Source organism: Emiliania huxleyi (genome assembly GCF_000372725.1).
Source record: "Emiliania huxleyi CCMP1516 unplaced genomic scaffold EMIHUscaffold_322, whole genome shotgun sequence".
NCBI classification, from domain to species: Eukaryota; Haptophyta; order Isochrysidales; family Noelaerhabdaceae; genus Emiliania; species Emiliania huxleyi.
Window position 1 is genome coordinate 4,904 of NW_005199583.1, and position 17,091 is coordinate 21,994.

General features: G+C 64.7%; 4 protein-coding genes across 4 annotated transcripts; 2 read left to right on the top strand and 2 right to left on the bottom strand.

The window, feature by feature from the left end:
* Positions 1 to 1,778: 1,778 nt before the first annotated feature.
* Positions 1,779 to 6,445, bottom strand: EMIHUDRAFT_430592 (hypothetical protein; the record flags this gene model as incomplete). Its single annotated transcript, XM_005773891.1, has 12 exons — positions 1,779 to 2,575; positions 2,648 to 2,721; positions 3,063 to 3,903; positions 4,151 to 4,204; positions 4,263 to 4,390; positions 4,643 to 4,731; positions 4,797 to 4,838; positions 4,912 to 4,935; positions 5,051 to 5,227; positions 5,292 to 5,369; positions 5,574 to 5,675; positions 5,696 to 6,445. 10 exons carry the CDS (start codon positions 6,443 to 6,445, stop codon positions 3,446 to 3,448), a joined length of 1,902 nt encoding a protein of 633 aa, XP_005773948.1. The 3' UTR covers positions 1,779 to 2,575; positions 2,648 to 2,721; positions 3,063 to 3,445.
* Positions 6,446 to 9,609: 3,164 nt separating this feature from the next.
* EMIHUDRAFT_368678 (hypothetical protein) lies at positions 9,610 to 10,211 on the top strand (the record flags this gene model as incomplete). Its single annotated transcript, XM_005773892.1, has 1 exon — positions 9,610 to 10,211. The coding sequence occupies one exon, from the start codon at positions 9,610 to 9,612 to the stop codon at positions 10,078 to 10,080; it is 471 nt and encodes a 156-aa protein (XP_005773949.1). The 3' UTR covers positions 10,081 to 10,211.
* Positions 10,212 to 10,797: 586 nt separating this feature from the next.
* On the top strand, positions 10,798 to 12,092 carry EMIHUDRAFT_444433 (hypothetical protein). Its single transcript, XM_005773893.1, has 2 exons — positions 10,798 to 11,260; positions 11,335 to 12,092. The coding sequence occupies exons 1-2, from the start codon at positions 10,814 to 10,816 to the stop codon at positions 11,824 to 11,826; spliced, it is 939 nt and encodes a 312-aa protein (XP_005773950.1). The 5' UTR covers positions 10,798 to 10,813; the 3' UTR covers positions 11,827 to 12,092.
* Positions 12,093 to 12,399: 307 nt separating this feature from the next.
* EMIHUDRAFT_241039 (putative ATP-dependent protease Clp, ATPase subunit) lies at positions 12,400 to 16,848 on the bottom strand (the record flags this gene model as incomplete). The annotated part of the gene is made up of 6 exons (XM_005773894.1): positions 12,400 to 12,520; positions 12,716 to 12,783; positions 12,859 to 13,062; positions 13,135 to 14,080; positions 14,350 to 14,430; positions 16,790 to 16,848. 6 exons carry the CDS (start codon positions 16,846 to 16,848, stop codon positions 12,400 to 12,402), a joined length of 1,479 nt encoding a protein of 492 aa, XP_005773951.1.
* Between the last annotated feature and the right edge of the window lie 243 nt (positions 16,849 to 17,091).

A 17,091-nucleotide genomic window follows, 5' to 3' on the forward strand; every position in this document is an offset into this window, starting at 1 on the left:
GAGCGGGCATGACGGCAAGGACGGCGGCGGCAGGCCCGGCGGCGGCGGCGGCGCCGGGGGCGTGCCCGGTGGCGACGGCGGCGGCGATGGCGCGCCCAACCTCATCTCGGCTCCCTGGTAGTTGGCGAGGCCATGGCCGAACTCGTTGTCGCGGCCGGGCTCGCCCAGATCCTCGGCGCCCCCCTCAAGCGCCGTGCGGTCCTCGGCGTTGGTATAGGACGGGTACCTGCGTGGCCGCGAAGCGTGTCTGACGCGGCGGCTCGGGTCCGACCTCCGCGTGCGTGCGTGCGTGCGGGGGGGGGGGGGGGGCTCACTTGTTCCAGAGCACCATTGCAAGGCCAGAGACGTGCGGCGCGGCCATGGAGGTCCCATCGTACGAATCATAGCCCGGGGGGCCGACCCCAGTGTCGCTCGGAGGGCCTAGGTAGGAGACAATGATCGCGTGAGAGCGGTGGGAGAGCGGCGGCGCTGCGGCCTTCTCGCACAGGGGTGGCACCGACGGTCGAGACGACGTCGACGCCAAGCGCTGCGATGTCGACTTCGTCGTTGAACTGCGAGAAGCTCGCCTTCGCGTCGCTGCTGTCGGTGGCGGCGACGCTCATTATCGAGGGGTACGACGCCGGGTAACTGTAGCTCATAGTGACGTTTCCGCCCCGAGCCATCTGCGCCACCCGGTTTGAAGCTCGCGCGCCACGCGTGGTCCTCGCCACGTTGGTCTCGCCGGTGACAACCAAACGAACTTTGGGTTGTTCGTTCGCGCGCCGGCCTTTCGTGGTAGGCGCCGCCGTGACGGACGCAAGCAGGGCAAGAAAGAAGACAAAGGGCATGCTTGCTGTCTCGGCTTGCGCGGCGGTGTGTTGGCGGTGTGCTTGATTCGCCGCCGACATTGAAGGCGGGCAACTAAGGTTTTTCTTTCTCTCTTGAGGGCACATAGCCTGCAACGCATACCATCACCATCACGTGAGCTGGAGCTATCGTATATCTTCTCGTGATAGCGGCAAAGGTTCTGATGCAGGACGGGATCGGAGAGGATCCTCGACAGTGCAGCATCCACCGCCTCCTGCGAGCCGATTGCAAGGAGCTGCCGGCGAAGACCCTCGGCCTCCGTGCACGTGTCGAAGGCGTTTTCCATCTGGTTGAGACTCTCCGAGATGTCGGCCGCCTCAAGCAGTGGCTTCCCCACCTCGCTGACGATTCGCCGCAGCGGTGACGTCTCTGCACTCTGCCTGCGCCACGGGGAGTGGCGGCTCAGCGAGCGCGGCAAGGGTGACAGCAGACCGGCAAGGGTGGAGGTGGGACTCACCATCTGGCAGCGTGCTTTTCCGCGTCTGCTGCAAAAAAAAAACTCCAGCCCCGTGCGCCAAAGACAGAAAGAAAACATACCACACAAAGGAAGGGATGGGAGTGAGTGAGTAACACACACACGCACGGAATCAGGACACGCACTCTCTATATAAACACGAGTGGGGTATTCACACTCCCAACAGGCTTGCACGGCTCCACTGCTTTCTTTCTTTCTTGAAGGGCACGCCGAAGCCGCTGCCGAGAGAGAGAGAGATTTTTGTTTGTCCGCTGCCGCCGGTGGCACCCACGCGAGCGGCAAGTTGCAGGATCGCTGTGCCGATTTTCGTGAGCAAGAGGTTGGAGGGCATCTGCGAGGGCGGCTCTGCAAGTCTTCCTCGGTGGAAGACGCTTTCGGTCTGGAGCGGCAGAAAAAAATTAGACGTACTCGTGCGTGCTGAACGTCGGCACTTTCGGTGCAGGTGCACTGCATCAAGGCCGTAAGGCCGCCGATCAATCATGCACCTCCCAACTGAAGACGCCTCCGCGGTGGCCGCAGCTGGCTGGCGAGCCCTCGGCATCGACCGCCGTGCCGCACCGCTCGAGGCGGCGCTCGAGCCGACCAGCGTCAAGGCGGACCCCGCCATCGACTCGCTCGGCGACGACGTCCTCTCGCTCTGCCTGGCGCAGGCCCGGTGCGGCTGGACGCTCGCGGCGGCGATGCAGGTCTGCCACGCCTGGCGCACGGTCGCTGCCGGGGAGGAGCTTTGGGAGAACGCCGTCACCACCCGGTGGCGCCTCGCGACTCGCCGCCGGTCGCGCTCCGGCAAGTATGTTCATGGCGAGCGCTCGTGGCGCGAGGTGTGGCGTGTCTTCCACCGGCGGCGGCGGCGGCCGTGCTGCGCCGCCCTCTCGCCGCGGGCGGTCCACCACGCACTCGGCGAGTCGGGCCGCCTCGCCGCGTGGCTGCTGATCAACCACCAACCCGCCTGCCGGCTGCTACCTCCGCTCGACGGCTGCACCTCGCCGCGCCTCAGCTGCAAGCTGCTGCTGCAGAACCTGCGGCCCGAGACACTCTGCCTGCTCGGAGGCGGCCACATGCTGCTGCTGCTGCGCGACGGCCGCCCGCTCGCGGTCGAGCAGGTTGGGTGGTGCGCTGCGGTGCCCCCAGCCGAGCCCGGCGCGGCGGACGCCTCTGCCGAGGTCGGGTGCGGCCTGATCTCTCCGCCGCCGCTCAAGTATGTTCTGCCGCCGCTGCACTGCATGCTGATGGAGCTGCGTGTCCACGCGAGCGGCGACCAGCGCCGCGCCCCCTCCCTGCGCCTCGCGGACACTTCCGTGAAGCGTCTCGGAACCTTCCGCTAAGGCGACATGGCCTTTGAGCCCGACCTGCTGGAGGCGGCGCACGCGCTGGTCGTCTCGCTGCCGCCGCACGGGCAGGTGCTGTTCCCCGGGCATAGTCCCCCCACCCACCCTCACCCACCCACCACCACACCACCCTCACACAGCGCAGAAGTTCACACTTCCCAGGGTCTCATCCGCGCCCAAGACCTGCGCGCCCAAGACCCGCCTCGTGGGCGTCCCAGACAGCCTCGTGGGCGTCCTAGACACGGCCTTGTGTGGCAGCCCAGCTGGCTGAGTGTCTAGTCTGTGTGTCTGTGTGTCGCTCCTCTGTGGCCGTCTCTCGCCTCGCTTGTGTCCCACCCATAGCGCCCGGTGTCCCGTCGCTGGCCAGACTGGTCTTCACCTCTCTACCCACCTGTGTCGTGGGCATCGAACAGGTGCAGTGCCGCTTCGAGGGAGAAGAGGCGCTGTGGCGGCACTACGAGCCGATCAACTCCTCCTTCTACGTGCACCACGAGAATGAGACGGTGTGACGCGAGGGCGCCTCGCCAGCCGGCGGACAGCCGCCGCCGCCGGCCGCACCGCCTCACCGGTCCATCCGTGCTTGTGCTTGTGCAAAGCACAGCTCGCGACGCGGCGCGCCGCTCTCGACAATGCACACGTTGCGTGAGCCGCGGGTATCGGTTGTATTCCTTGTTGGGGAAGTACTCTCTCCCACAGCGAGTCCGAGCGACGCCGTGTGTTTATATGTGTGTGTGTGTGGTCTGCCAGAATTCCCGCACTACACCTCTGGAGACCTCTGTCAGGTCTCTTTCAAGTGTCAGTTGTATGAGGTGTAACCCCGAACACACCGTACTGACGTATGTGTGTTTGTGTGTGTAGAGGAGAGCCATGCCTGCTGTACACGTATTAAAATGCGCCCTGGCCCCTGTCGCCCTGGGCCTGGCCCTGCTGGCGTGTGGCGAGACCCGCCCCCCCGCCCCCTCGCGCGGTCACGCGTGCTCAAACTTCGTCTCTCCCAAGCCCTGCTGCCCGCCGCCAAAGGCAATTGGGTGCCGCCCGCGCACGCCCACTGGCTCGCGCGGGGCGGCGCCCTCGGCCGCGGCGACCACCTCCTCGTGCACGGGCTTGAGCGTCTGCGACGTCGCGGCGGCGCGGCCGGCGGCGCGGTCGGCGATGACCTCGGCCGCGAGCTTGCCCGCCAGCACCGCCCCCTCCATCGAGCCGAGGAACTTTTGGCTTGTCCAGTCGCCCGCGAGCACAAAGTTGGGGACGGGCGTCGCCTGGCTCGGCCGGTAGGAAGTGTCTGGGAAGGGTCTCTGAGGAAGCGTCTAGGAAGCGTCGCCTGGCTCGGCCGGTAGGAAGTGTCTGGGAAGGGTCTCTGAGGAAGCGTCTAGGAAGCGTCGCCTGGCTCGGCCGGTAGGAAGTGTCTGGGAAGGGTCTCTGGGAAGTGTCTGGGAAACGTCGCCTGGCTCGGCCGGTAGGAAGTGTCTGGGAAGGGTCTCTGAGGAAGTGTCTGGGAAACGTCGCCTGGCTCGGCCGGTAGCGGTTGCGGCCGGGCGTGGCGGCGTACACGGAGCGCGGCGTGCGGACGACGGCGTGCTTGAGCAGCTCGGCGCCGCCCTCGCCGCCAATCTCGCCCGGGAAGAGCCTGCTCAGCTCGCCCAGGCACGCGGCGACCACCTCCGCGTCCGACGCGCCGATCCAGTTCCTGTCCGCGCCGACCTCGCGCGTCGCAGGCGCAAAGACGAGCTCGAGCATCGACCTGTCAATGATTATTCATTAATAATCTCGCGCTTAATTAATACTCAGAGACAAGCTCGAGCATCGACCTGTCCGGTGAGGTCAGGTCAGGTACACTTCTCCACATTGCGCAGCGGCGCCGCCAAGCGCCCGCCCCGGCGGTGAGCGACGCACACACGGTGGTGGGGCAAGGGCCAAGCTAGCCCTCGCGAGAGACAGGCAGGAGCTGGCCCGGCATTCAACGTGCAAGGCCCAGTGCGCGTGGGCGAGCGACCTGTCCGCGTCGGCGTACTCTTCGACACAAGTGCTCATGTCGGCGTACACAGACAGGAGCGGCGAGCGCGAGAAGCAGAGCCCGTCCACCTAGCTCACAGTGAACTCGTGTCAATGATCTATGAATTAGAGCGCGAGAAGCAGAGCCCGTCCACCGAGCGGAGCTTCTTGTCGAACCAGAGCTGCACGTTGATGACCTAGTACCACACCTCCAGGGTATCGAGTCCAGCGTGGGTTCGGTCCCGTGGGTGGTGCGGTAGCAGGCCGCACCGGGATGCCGACCAGCTCCTCGGTCTGGCACGGGTCACGAGGGGGCCGCGTCACGGGGCGGTGGTGGCAGGGGCACGCGTAGCGGCGCGAGACGTGGTGGCGGCGGGAGGAGGCGGAGGGGAGGCGGGAGCGGGGAGACCTGGCGGAAGAAGGGCATCGTCGACCACGAGGCGGGCAGGAGCTTCTTGAAGACGTCCACCGGCACGGCGGAGACGTACACGTCCGCCTCCACAGAAGAGCCATCCGCAAGCCGCAGGCAGGCAACCTGCCCGTCGTCGCCAACCTCGATAGCGGCGAGCGGCGCGCCGAGCCGCACCTCGCATCAGCAATCACCAGCTCTTCAAACTCGTGATGAATGGCTCCTTCTCGCCGAGCCGCACCTCGCCGCCGCGGGAGAGGACGTGATCCACCACCGGCGCGCAGAGGCGCTCCGGCTGGCCGCCGTCGAGGAATGCGGTCTGTGCATCAGGGAGGGGAGGGAGGGTGACGGGTCGGTGACGGGTCGGTGACGGGCGGGTGACACACACACAGGGAGGGTGCAGGGTCGGCGGGCGGGTGACACACACACACACACACACACACACACACACACACACACACACACACACACACACACACACACACACACACACACACACACACACACACACACACACACACACGCACGCACGCGCCTGCGAGCCGTCCGCCTCGTTGATGAAGCGATTCATCGCGGTGAGCACCACCGCCATCGACATGCGGTCCGGGTCCATGAAGTCGAGCGCCTAGTGCCATACCTCCATACTGCCGAGTCCAGTGTGGGTTCAGGACTGTGGGCGGTGTGGTAGAGCGCCTTTGCCATCGCGATGAAGATCTCCTCGTTGACCGTCTCCGGCATGCCGTACTTGTCCATGAACTCCTTGACGCTCAGCTCGTCCTGCGCGTCGATGAACGGCTGGCCCTCGAGCAGCATCGGCAGCAGGCCGGGCACCATCCGCACCTTGTCGAGGAGCGAGAGCATCTCTGTGTTGCCCAGGATGGCCGCCGCCATGTTGAGCGGCGCGGGCACACCGTCTGGGAAGTCGAACGAGGTGAACTCGCCGGGCAGCTGCGGCATGGCAAACGTCATGCGGTGCGCCTTCCACTGCAGCCGGTCCTCGATGCCGAGCTCCTGGAAGAGGTTCATCATGTTTGGGTACGCGCCAAAAAAGATGTGCAGGCCCGTCTCGATCATGTCGCCGTCGGCGTCCTGCCATGCGGACACCTTGCCGCCGAGCACGTCGCGCGCCTCGAGGACGAGCGGCGTGTGGCCGGCGTCGGAGAGGTACTTGGCGCACGCGAGGCCAGACAGGCCGCCGCCGATGACGGCCACCTTTTTGCGCTGCTGCGGCGTCGCGGGGTCCGCAAGCTTGGCGGAGAGCGCCGCTGCCTCGCGGAAGTTCTGCGTAAGCTTGATCCTCGACGGAGTGGGCGGCCGCGGAGCATGAGCGGCGGCGGCGACGCTCAGGAGAGATGACAGCGCCGCCAACAGTGAGATCGTGGCCGCACGCAACATAAAGCCTGTCCACCTGTTTTTCCCACCTGTTTTTCACACCTTTGAAAAGGCCGTTCAAACGCACCCTCTCGCCCCATGCAGCCGGCTGCTTGCTGGTGGCACTAGGGCCGCTGGGACGCGCAAGAAGAATGAGCAAAAAAGACGAAGATGGCGACGAGCACGAGCATGCCAAAGTGGGACTTCGCGTGCGGGTCGAGGGGCAATCCAAGCTCTCTTCACAGGGGTGTGGCCGTTACAGGTGGTCGGCCTTATTAGGAGGACGGCCCCGTGCGCGCTCCCAGCGCCGAGCCGCGGCCCCACGCGCCACCTGGGCTGCCTCTGGCACGGCCGGGGTCCGCCGAGAGGCTGGGCTTGGCCGGCGGCGCGACGCGTGGCCTGTGCTGCGTCCGTCTCGGACGTTCAAGCGGCGCCAGCCAGCGGCTCGGCCGCGCATCCTTCACACACGCCGCCACAACCGAGATGAGCGGGCCCAGTGTCGAGCCTTGATGTGAGCTGCATGTGCGCGGCGGCCGTGGCGACAGCAGGTCCACCAGACGGACCTTAAAGCTTGCCGTCGGCGTGCTGTCGTGGCGAGAGCGCGAGACAGCTGCAGAGGAGCCGAGTGCAGTGGCGAGCCAGAGGCTACCTGGGTCACCAAGTGGTGGTTCTTGCCCATTCTGAGCAGGGCTGTGCTTTGGTGGGGTTGTGCTTGAGCGTGTGTGAAGTGGGAGTGCGTGCCGGCGGTGTCTGTGGGTGAAACGGGCGTGTGTGAGGCCGTAAGAGCCGTGGTATGAGCCAGAGTGGGATTCATCACCCAAAGTAAGGACGGTTTGGGACAGCTCAGGCTTGATACTGATGGGCCTTGGCCAGGAGAGAGACAGAGAAGGCGAGGTGGTGAGCTGGGAAGCCGCTTTGTCTGCACCTGGACGTGTCGCGATGAAAAGTGCCAAGAAGCGCCTTTTGCGGCTATTGCTCAAAACCTTTGGAGAGAAGGCCTACATATTATGACTGCATCCATGCGTCTGGTGCATGAGGGCTGTGGATCGGGACATTTCACGGTCGGTGGCGCCGACAATGACCTCCGTAAAGCCCTCACAATCGCTCGGCACGGGCCACCGGGAGTGCTCTCGAGCGCCTACACCGGAGCATCACGAGCCGGTGTGAGCTTGAAGACCCGAGATAAGTGCGGTCTGGGACTGCTCAAGCCTCCGGCCGAGGTGCACAGGCCAGGAGACCGCCTGAGATGCGGTGGTGGTGACCTGAGAGCAGGAAATAGCGCTTCGTGGCACGTGCTTCGCGACAAGGTCACACGCGGACGCTCCAGCCTCTCAGCTCACCACCTCGCCTTCTCTGTCGCTCTCCTGGCCCATGCCCATCAGTAGCACGCCTGAGCCGTCCCAGACCGCACTTACCTTGGGTCTGCAAGCTCACACCGGCTCGTGATGCCACGGAGAGGGCTCGAGATTGTCTCCGGTGGACCCCTTGCCGAGCGGTTGCGAGGGCATTCCGGAGGTCATTATCGGCGCCACCGACCGTGATATGTCCCGACCCGCGGCCCTCATGCACCAGAGACGCATGGATGCAGTCATAATAGGTAGGCCTTGTCTCCCGAACTTTTGAGCAATAGCCGCAAATAGTACTTTTCGGCAGTTCATCACGACACGTCCAGGTGCAGACAAAGCGGCTTCCCAGCTCACCACCTCGCCTTCTCTGTCGCTTTCCTGGCCAAGGCCCATCAGTATCAAGCCTGAGCTGTCCCAAACCGTCCTTATTTTGGGTGATGAAGCCCACTCTGGCTCATACCATGGCTCTTACGGCCTCACACACGCCCGTTTCACCCACAGACACCGCCGGCACGCACTCCCACTTCACACACGCTCAAGCACAACCCCACCAAAGCACAGCCCTGCTCAGAATGGGCAAGGGCTACCACTTGGTGACCCAGGTAGCCTCTGGCTCGCCACTGCACTCGGCTCCTCTGCAGCTGTCTCGCGCTCTCGCCACGACAGCACGCCGACGGCAAGCTTTGAGGTCCGTCTGGTGGACCTGCTGTGGCCACAGCCGCCCCTCACATGCAGCTCGCACCAGACCTCGACACTGGGCCCGCTCATCCCGGTCGTGGCGGCGTGTGTGAAGGATGCGCGGCCGAGCCGCTGGCTGGCGCCGCTTAAACGTCCGAGACGGCCGCAGCACAGGCCATCGCTCAAACAATCGGCCGGTGCTAGGGCCGCCGCAGTCGCCGGTGGGCCCACGGCGATGGGCCTGGTCGATTTCAGCCGACGGGAGGGCAGCAGGGCCGCGTGCGGGGCCTGCGCTAGGATTGCCCCGTCGTGCGCACGGTGTCCCCACTGTAGGTGGACAGGCTTTATTCCGACGAGGGAACCGACGGATAATTTTTTATTTCAGATCTCGCCGCAGGCATCCCGCACACCCGCCGCCCCCGAGCGCGCCCCGCCGCAGGTGAGGGGGGAGGGGGGAGAAAAAGAAAAGTGGACCTCGATGTCAGGAGTCGGCTCGCTCTTGCGGCGAGGTGCCCTCGCCGCGTCGCGGGCTGCGCCAGGCCGCGGAGCACGAGCGGCGGTGGCGAAGCTCAGGAGAGATGACAGCGCCGCCAACACCGAGATCGTCGCAGTGCACCTCATCGCGGTGGATCGGCAGGAGTGGCGAATTGCTAAAATCTCTCTCTCAGGAGTGGCGAAGGCCTTCGACGGCGAAACGGGCTCGAGGAAACGGGAGGGTGCGGAGCGGCAGCGCCACGCAATAGAGCGGGCACCTCCCAGAGATGGGCGCCACGCCGATGGGCGCCACGCCGACTCACGATACGGCCGACCCGATTTTTTTTACTCTCGTGAGGCTGTGAAAGCACGCCCAACCTAGCCGCTAGCGGATTTGAGAGAGATTTTTAGCAATACCAAACAACTCTAACACTCACACGTAATTTGGGGTCTGGAGCCCTGTTCACGCGCGCGCGAGACGTGCAGACAGGGTTGCCAGGTGAGAGCGAATGGCGCGGATTTGGGCAAGTGCGTCTGTTCACAGCTCACGAGAGTAGATTTTTTTGGTTATGGCTCTCCCAATGACACATCTCTCTCGCCCCAAGCGCATCCCACAAACCCGCCGCCCCCCCTCGCGCCCCGCCGCAGCCGTGAGCAGCGGCGAAAAAAAAGAGAACAGACCGCGCTCCCATGTCGTCAGGAGTCGTGCGCCGAGGTGCGCTGCACGCGCCCCGCGCCGCCGCGTCGCGGGCTGCGCCAGGTCCGAAGGCCTTCGCCGCCGCTGCGTCGCGGACGCTCGTCTCGCGGGCTGCGGCCGGCCCGAAGGCCTTTGCCGCCGAGGAGAGGGCTGCGGCGAAGGCTGCGGCCTCCGCCGGGATCGGCGCGCCAACCTACACGCAGCTGGCCAACCGCTACCTCCTTTCGTTCGGGTCGCTGCTCGCTGGTGCGTCCGTCGTGCACCTCACCTTCATGCCCGACCTCACGATACCGCAGCTGCAGGATGGAGCCTCTCCCCATGATTGCGGCGAGCCTGAGCCTTCGACTGACAGTGGCGAGGGCTTTATCCCGACGCCCACATTCCGTGGCGCGCGGCCGGGGATGGTGTACAAGCTCGGGGGCGCGGGACTGGGGTACTATCCAGACCGGGCGAGGAACCGATAGAGAGCCGTGTGGGTGCGCGACGACAGGTAAAGCCGTACGACTAGGAGGGAGGGGTGGACAAACCAGACACCAGTCCGTTATCTCATAGGCCTGCCTTGGTATAATTTACTGAGATACTAGGCTCTTCCCTGGTACACCAGCTGTCAAGAAAAGCCAGCGCGTGCACTGAGTGCTGTGAGTGAGACGCTGTGGCTCGCTGAGCGGAGCCCGGCCGGACCCGGAGAAGGGCGGCCGCCCGGGTCGTGGGGTCGGCGCGTCGCCGAGGCGTCGCCGGGCGGGTTTGCTGTGGAGCCACACCAGGAGCTATCTTTTCCACCACCCGCGCGTTATCGCGGATTTCTAGAAAGGACCAGCTTGTCCACCCGAGAGGTGGAGCGCCCCCCCCCTCTCCGAGGGCAGAGGCTGCCGCCTCTCGCACTTGGAGCACTTGACGAGCGGCCTACCTCCAACGGGCTGCCTGGATCACGGGGGATGAGAACCTGCCTGCCCGCGAAAAGCGGGACGTGGGTCCTCCGTCCGCCGCCGGACAGCCCTCTCCACCAGACCACCACCCTCGCCCAGGGATCTACAATGCTGTCTTAAGCAAGGTCCGACCTGTGTGCATGTGTGCAAAATGCGCCGCCGCCGCCGGGCAGATCACGGATCACAAAAAATGAATCGCAAAGAAGATGCTGGAGTTTGGGGGCGCCGGGAGTTCCTTGACTCTCGCGCCGTCAACTAGTTCCTCCTCTCGATGGTGCCCACCACGACGGAGCGCGCTGCGGACGCGCTCGCCACTCTCATGACGGAGACAGTGGCGTCGCCGATGCACGGCGGCGTCGAGCAGCAGAGCGCCGGCCAGCTCCTGATGCACTACGCCACCGACAGCGAGCACCGCGTGCTTGAGGTGGACGCGCAGCGCCGGGTGGCGGCCCATCAGCGCGCGTGGCTCGCCTCGTTGCGCTGCTGGTCGCCCTACAGCCTGCTGACCTGCTCCAGCTGCTACATGCTCCTCCGGTTCCCCGCGCACGAGCGAGAGGTCGCGAGGGCGCACCGCCTCGTGCTGCGTGACAGGACGCTGCTGCTCGAGGTGGACGAGCACGTGGCGCCCGCGGCGAGGAGCGACGGCGTCTACGTGCCGAGCTGCTGCTGGCCGGGCGGGCTCTGCGCCGGCCTCGGTGGGCCGTGCGGCGCCGACAAGGAGTTTCCTGATGGGGTTTCGAGCGTCTGTCTGTGTACTCGCCTCGAGATCTTTCCAAATCTGCCCTCTGATAGGTGCACGTCCCCGACCGGCAGGCAGTGATCCGTCTTGAGGAGCTTGAGGATATCTCGGTCGTCGCGTCGCCGCGCGGCTGCTGCGGCTGCCCCGACGGCCCCGACCACCTCGTCATCACCGTCCAGCAGTCTGCCCACGAGAAGGAGGCCTTCAGGCTCATCGGCGCGGCTGCGCACGTCGACGGCTACGCCGCCCGCTCGGGCCGACTCGCGGCGGTCATCGCCGGGCCAAAGGATGGCGAGGCGTTCTGCGCGGCGGTGCGGGCGCAGGCGGAAAAGGTCCGCAGGGAGAACCTCGACACCGACCCACCGTCGCCAGAGACACGCGAGATACTGCCGCGCCGCAGCGGCGCCCCGCCTGGGGTCGCAGCGCCAAAGCCCCTCGAGATGGCGTGGGCGCGCGAAAGGGCACCAGCGGAGAAGGTGGTGCCGGCGGAGACGGTGGAGCCTGCAGAGGAGAAGGGGGCTGGCGAGCCTGCTCCCGCCGCCTAACCGCACATGCAACGCTCTTATCTCTGCTGCCGACGACGCGTGATCCTGCCCTCGCACGCACAACTCGCCCTAGCGCTTTCCACATGGCATGGGTGCCGCCGCGCCATCCGTCTATTAGTGCGCCCAGACGCACGGGTCAACATGCTCTTGCGGTCTTGGGTGCAGTGCGTACATGAGCCGAGTTTAACGTTCATGGAAGAGAATATCTGCAGAACGTGAGGGATTGAGAGAGGGAGAGAAATTTACAACAAAACTCTCTCGCACAACACGGACACGGGACTGGCGCGCACTCGCACTAACACAGAGGGAGAGACTGAAGTAACCTTACCTTACACAGAGGGAGAGCGGACTGAAGTAACCACCAAGGTCGGCGCGTGACTTGGCGCGTGGGCCGTCGTCAACGAAGGCGCAGAGCGCCGCGCGACGCCACTTGCGGCACCTTTCCCTCTCCTCGCGGGTGTCTGCCGCCCTTCCATTCCGAGGCTTGAGGGCCACCCGGCACGGGCACCAGGAGCTAGCGAGTCGCCAAACAGGCTGCGGAGCGCGCATATTCCTGACGCCCGATCGACATTATCATGCTCTGGCATCCTCGTCGGCCTCCACGGTCGCCTCCCTCACCTCCACCAGGTCCTTGTCAACGACGTTGCCGGCCTCGACGCCGACCATGCCTGGCACGGTCGTTGCGAGCCCAAGGCTGCCGTCGACGAGGTTGAGGTGTGGGTTGAGCTGCTTTGTTGTGGACCGTCCCGAACACAATACACAGAGAGAGAGACTTTGAGCAATGAACAAGACGAAACGACAGCGTCTTTCTGCGCAGGCAGGGAGGGACATGCGTGTCCCGCTTTTTTTAGGAGGGAGGGAGCTGCTTCTCGGGGGAGCAAATGCTCACATGGAAAGTTCCTTCGCCATCAGCTTTGCGAGCGCCTTCTCCGGCTCTCGAATCATGGCGTCGTCCACCTGTCGCAGGGTGGGAGTTGCGAGCTCGGCGTTGGCCAGGGTTGCGAGAGACCGGGAGGAGGGAGGCCCGCAAACCTCGAGGCGCGTGATGCTCGTGGAAGGCAATTGGAAATTAAAAGGGCGCAGCGCGGCCTCCAAGATGGTCATCAAACCTCGCGCGCCGGTGCCCTGGCTGGCAGCGCGGCTTGCCACCACCTCCAACGCTCCCCGCGTCAGGTGCAACTCAATCCCATACGCTCCAAAGTCGGCCTGCAGCTGCTCGACGACGTTATCGCGCGCCTACGCGCAATCGGAGAGAGTGATCGAGGAGCAGGCTGCGTGCAAATATGAGCGACTCGCCTCGGTCAGTACGCGCAGAAGGTCGTGGTCCGTCAGCTGCTGCAGCGCAACGCGCACCGGGATGCGCCCTATGAACTCGGCGCAGAGGCCCGCCCGCACAAAATCCTCGCTGCTGACGGGCGGAGACTCGCACGAGGAGAAGGCGCCCGAGAAGACGAACAGGATGTGCCGGGTCCGCAGGCTTGCGGATGGGCCGCCCGCCGGTGCCGGTGGGCCACGCACGGCGCCTCTGCCAGGGCCCGGTGTCAAGGGGACAACCCCGTCTTCCATGAGCTTTAGCAGCGACGCCTGTACTTCTCGCGTGTTCACGCCGCCCCGTTCATGCCCACCGCCGCCCGGGCCCTGGGCCAGTTTGTCGACCTCGTCGATGTAGACCACACCAAACTCCGCCAGAGCGAGATCGCCATTCGCAGCAGGCAGCAGCTGGCGCACAGTTTCCTCCGCGTCTGCGCCAATGTATCCTGTCGCCGAGAAGCGAGTCGCGTCCGCTCGCACAAAGGGCACGCCGAGCAGCTCCGCCGCCGCCCTCATCAGGTGTGTCTTGCCGGAGCCAGAGGGGCCGAGCAGGAGCACATTCGGCTTGAGGTGGTGCCTGTCCGCCAGGGTAGCGTCCTCCAGGCAGCGGCGCACGTGGTTGTAGTGGTTGCAGATTGCGACGGCGAGCGCCTTCTTCGCCTCGTCTTGCGCGATGACGACGCGGTCGAGGTGCGCCTTGACCTCTCGTGGCGTCAGGCAGAAGCCCTCCACCCGGGTCCGCATCTCGGCTAGCCGCGGCCGAGCTTCCTCACCCGGCTTCTCCACCTCGGCGTACTTGGCGCCGTAGCCCATCGATGGGCCGTATGAGCGCGGCTCGCGGCGGGTAATCTGGCGGAGCGAGCTGATAGGACGCACCGCAGCAGGGTGCAAGCGATTGACCAAGCGATTTGCTGCAGTCAGCCCGAATGCATTGGCGCGCCGCCTCGGGCTCCTCGGAATCATCCAGCTTGCGCTTGGAGTCAGACCCGACAAGTGGGTCGCCATGATGTCAGCAGAAGGACGTCCGAGTTCTCAACAAGCAGCGAGCCGGTTCTTTACCAGGAATCACAAGCCGGCTTACAGCTGGGGACGGCCGGCTTACAGCTGGCGCACCGCGTCCGCCCCGGGCCCCCTGCGGCGCGCGGGATGGCGGCAATCGGCGCGCTGATCGCCTGCGCGGCGGCGGCGACGGGCCTCGCACCGTCGCTGCACCTCGCGAGCCTGGGGATGCCGCGCGCCGCGACCTCGGGAGTGCCGCCAGCGGCGTCCCGCCTGCCCGGCGGCAGCAGCTCCCTTGAGGAGACATAAGCGTGGACATAAGCGTGGGCGCGTCGCCGAGCTCAGAACGATGCTGCGTGGGCTTGGCCTGGACGAGCAGGGCCGAAAGCCTGAGCTGGTTTGTCGGTATGCGGAGTCGCAATGCGTTGAAGATGAGGACGAGGAGAAGGGGACGAGGAGGAGGAAGAGGACGACGAGGAAGAGGACGATGATGAGGAAGAAGGCGACGAGGAGGAAGGCGCCGAGGAGGAGGAGGGCGAGGGCCAATGCGAGGAGGTGGAGGGCGAGGAGGATGGTTCGTGTCCTCGGGCGCTCAAGGACGTGTACGTGTGTGTGTTGCCTCAATGATCTTATAATGCGCGCGCGCGGCGCCGCCCCCGCCGAAATACAAACACACCAACACGCGAGATGCGTCGGCAGCGACGCGCACAACCTCTTACGGAGCACCGTGTCGTTAGGGTAGGGTTAGGGTGCTTAGGGTTAGGCTGGGTAGGGTTATAGGGTTAGGGTTACAGGGTCAGAGAGTTCAAGCCGTTGTGCAGCCGAAGAGAATGGTCCGGTGTTTGGGCCGAAACCAAATGGAGGAATCAGCGGTCCGTCGACACGAGCTCTCGGTGAATATGCTTTGGGTTCTTCGGGCTAGGGTTAGGCGGTTAGGGTGTTAGGGTTAGGGTTAGGGTTAGGGATTGTTGTCGTCGCACCGCTCTCGATATCTGGTTAAGACAGAGACACGGGCAGCAGACGTGACCCCAGCGACACACCAGAGCACGGCTGGGCGTGTGAGCCGCCATCTTGGACTGTGAGGCGAGTATTTGCAACCGGGAGCTCGCCGCCGCCCCTACACCGCCGCCGCCGCCCTCCCGGTGGCAGATAATAGCCCCAGTCGAAGAGTGCGTCCCGCCCTCGGTATCTGGGTGGCAGGCGGGACTAGAGAGGCACACTGGTGCACGGACGGGGGCGCGGCCGCCATCTTGGACGGTGAGGCGAGTGCGTTTGCAACCGGGAGCCTGCCGCCGCCCGTAGATGGAAGGTCGACGCTGCGGCCTGCGTCGAGAGTGTGTCGACCTCAACTGCTGGGAGAGTTCATCCCACCATCGGCACCGTGTATTCGCTCACAGCACGCCATGATACTCATATAGGTCTAGTGCACACTTCAGCTCAGCGAGACCAATATCTCCAGCCTCCTTCATCTTGGCTTGCTGCTTGGGACATGGGAGCCAACACTTGCAAAAGTGAGTGTCAGAGTGTGTGTCGGAACTCGGTGAGAGCATCCGTCCTCATCGTTCTGAGCAGGGCTGTGCTTTGGTGGGGCTGTGCTTGATCATGTGTGAAGTGGGAGTGCGTGCCGGCGCTGTCTGAGGGTAAAACAGGCATGAAATAGCCTCGTGTGGGGTGTTATGAGCCGGTGTGAGCTTGGAGACCCGAGATAAGCGCGGCTCGGGACAGCTCGGGCTTGCTATCGATGGGCCTGGGCCAGGAGAGCGGCAGGGAAGGCGAGGTGGTGAGCTGGCAGGCTGGGGAGTCGGCATGTGTGCGTGTCGCGATGAGCCTGCCAAAAAGCGTTGTTTGCGGCTATTGCTCAAGAATTTGGGAGAGAAGGCCTGCGTTTTATGACTGCATCCGTGCGTTTGGTGCATGAGGGCTGTGGATCGGGACATATCACGGTCGATGGCGCCGATAACGACCTCCGGAATGCCCTCGCAATCGCTTGGCATGGGGCCACCGGGACAATCTCGAGGCCTCTCCGTGGCATCACGAGCCGGTGTGAGCTTGGAGACCCGAGATAAGTGCGGTTTGGGACAGCTCGGGCTTGCTATCGATGGGCCTGGGCCAGGAGAGCGGCAGGGAAGGCGAGGTGGTGAGCTGGCAGGCTGGGGAGTCGGCATGTGTGCGTGTCGCGATGAGCCTGCCAAAAAGCGTTGTTTGCGGCTATTGCTCAAGAATTTGGGAGAGAAGGCCTGCGTTTTATGACTGCATCCGTGCGTTTGGTGCATGAGGGCTGTGGATCGGGACATATCACGGTCGATGGCGCCGATAACGACCTCCGGAATGCCCTCGCAATCGCTTGGCAACCATGGGGCCACCGGGACAATCTCGAGGCCTCTCCGTGGCATCACGAGCCGGTGTGAGCTTGGAGACCCGAGATAAGTGCGGTTTGGGACAGCTCGGGCTTGCTATCGATGGGCCTGGGCCAGGAGAGCGGCAGGGAAGGCGAGGTGGTGAGCTGGCAGGCTGGGGAGTCGGCATGTGTGCGTGTCGCGATGAGCCTGCCAAAAAGCGTTGTTTGCGGCTATTGCTCAAGAATTTGGGAGAGAAGGCCTGCGTTTTATGACTGCATCCGTGCGTTTGGTGCATGAGGGCTGTGGATCGGGACATATCACGGTCGATGGCGCCGATAACGACCTCCGGAATGCCCTCGCAATCGCTTGGCATTGGGCCACCGGGACAATCTCGAGGCCTCTCCGTGGCATCACTCGAGCCGGTGTGAGCTTGGAGACCCGAGATAAGTGCGGCTTGGGACAGCTCGGGCTTGCTACCGATGGGCCTGGGCCAGGGGAGCGGCAAGGGAAGGCGAGGCGCTGAGCTGTTCAGTTTGCAGAAGCCTCTTTGTGCCCCTTTCCCCGATCACGATGGTCACAGCGTCAGCTTCGGTGCGTCCCGTACTCCCCGGCCTGG

What these genes read in the sequence shown, in the direction of transcription:
- EMIHUDRAFT_444433 (XM_005773893.1), top strand. Translation starts at nt 10,814, where the DNA reads ATGGTGCCCACCACGACGGAGCGCGCTGCGGACGCGCTCGCCACTCTC. An exon ending in GGCCGTGCGGCGCCGACAAG is followed by an intron (nt 11,261 to 11,334) that starts GAGTTTCCTGAT and finishes GCCCTCTGATAG; the next exon opens with GTGCACGTCCCCGACCGGCA.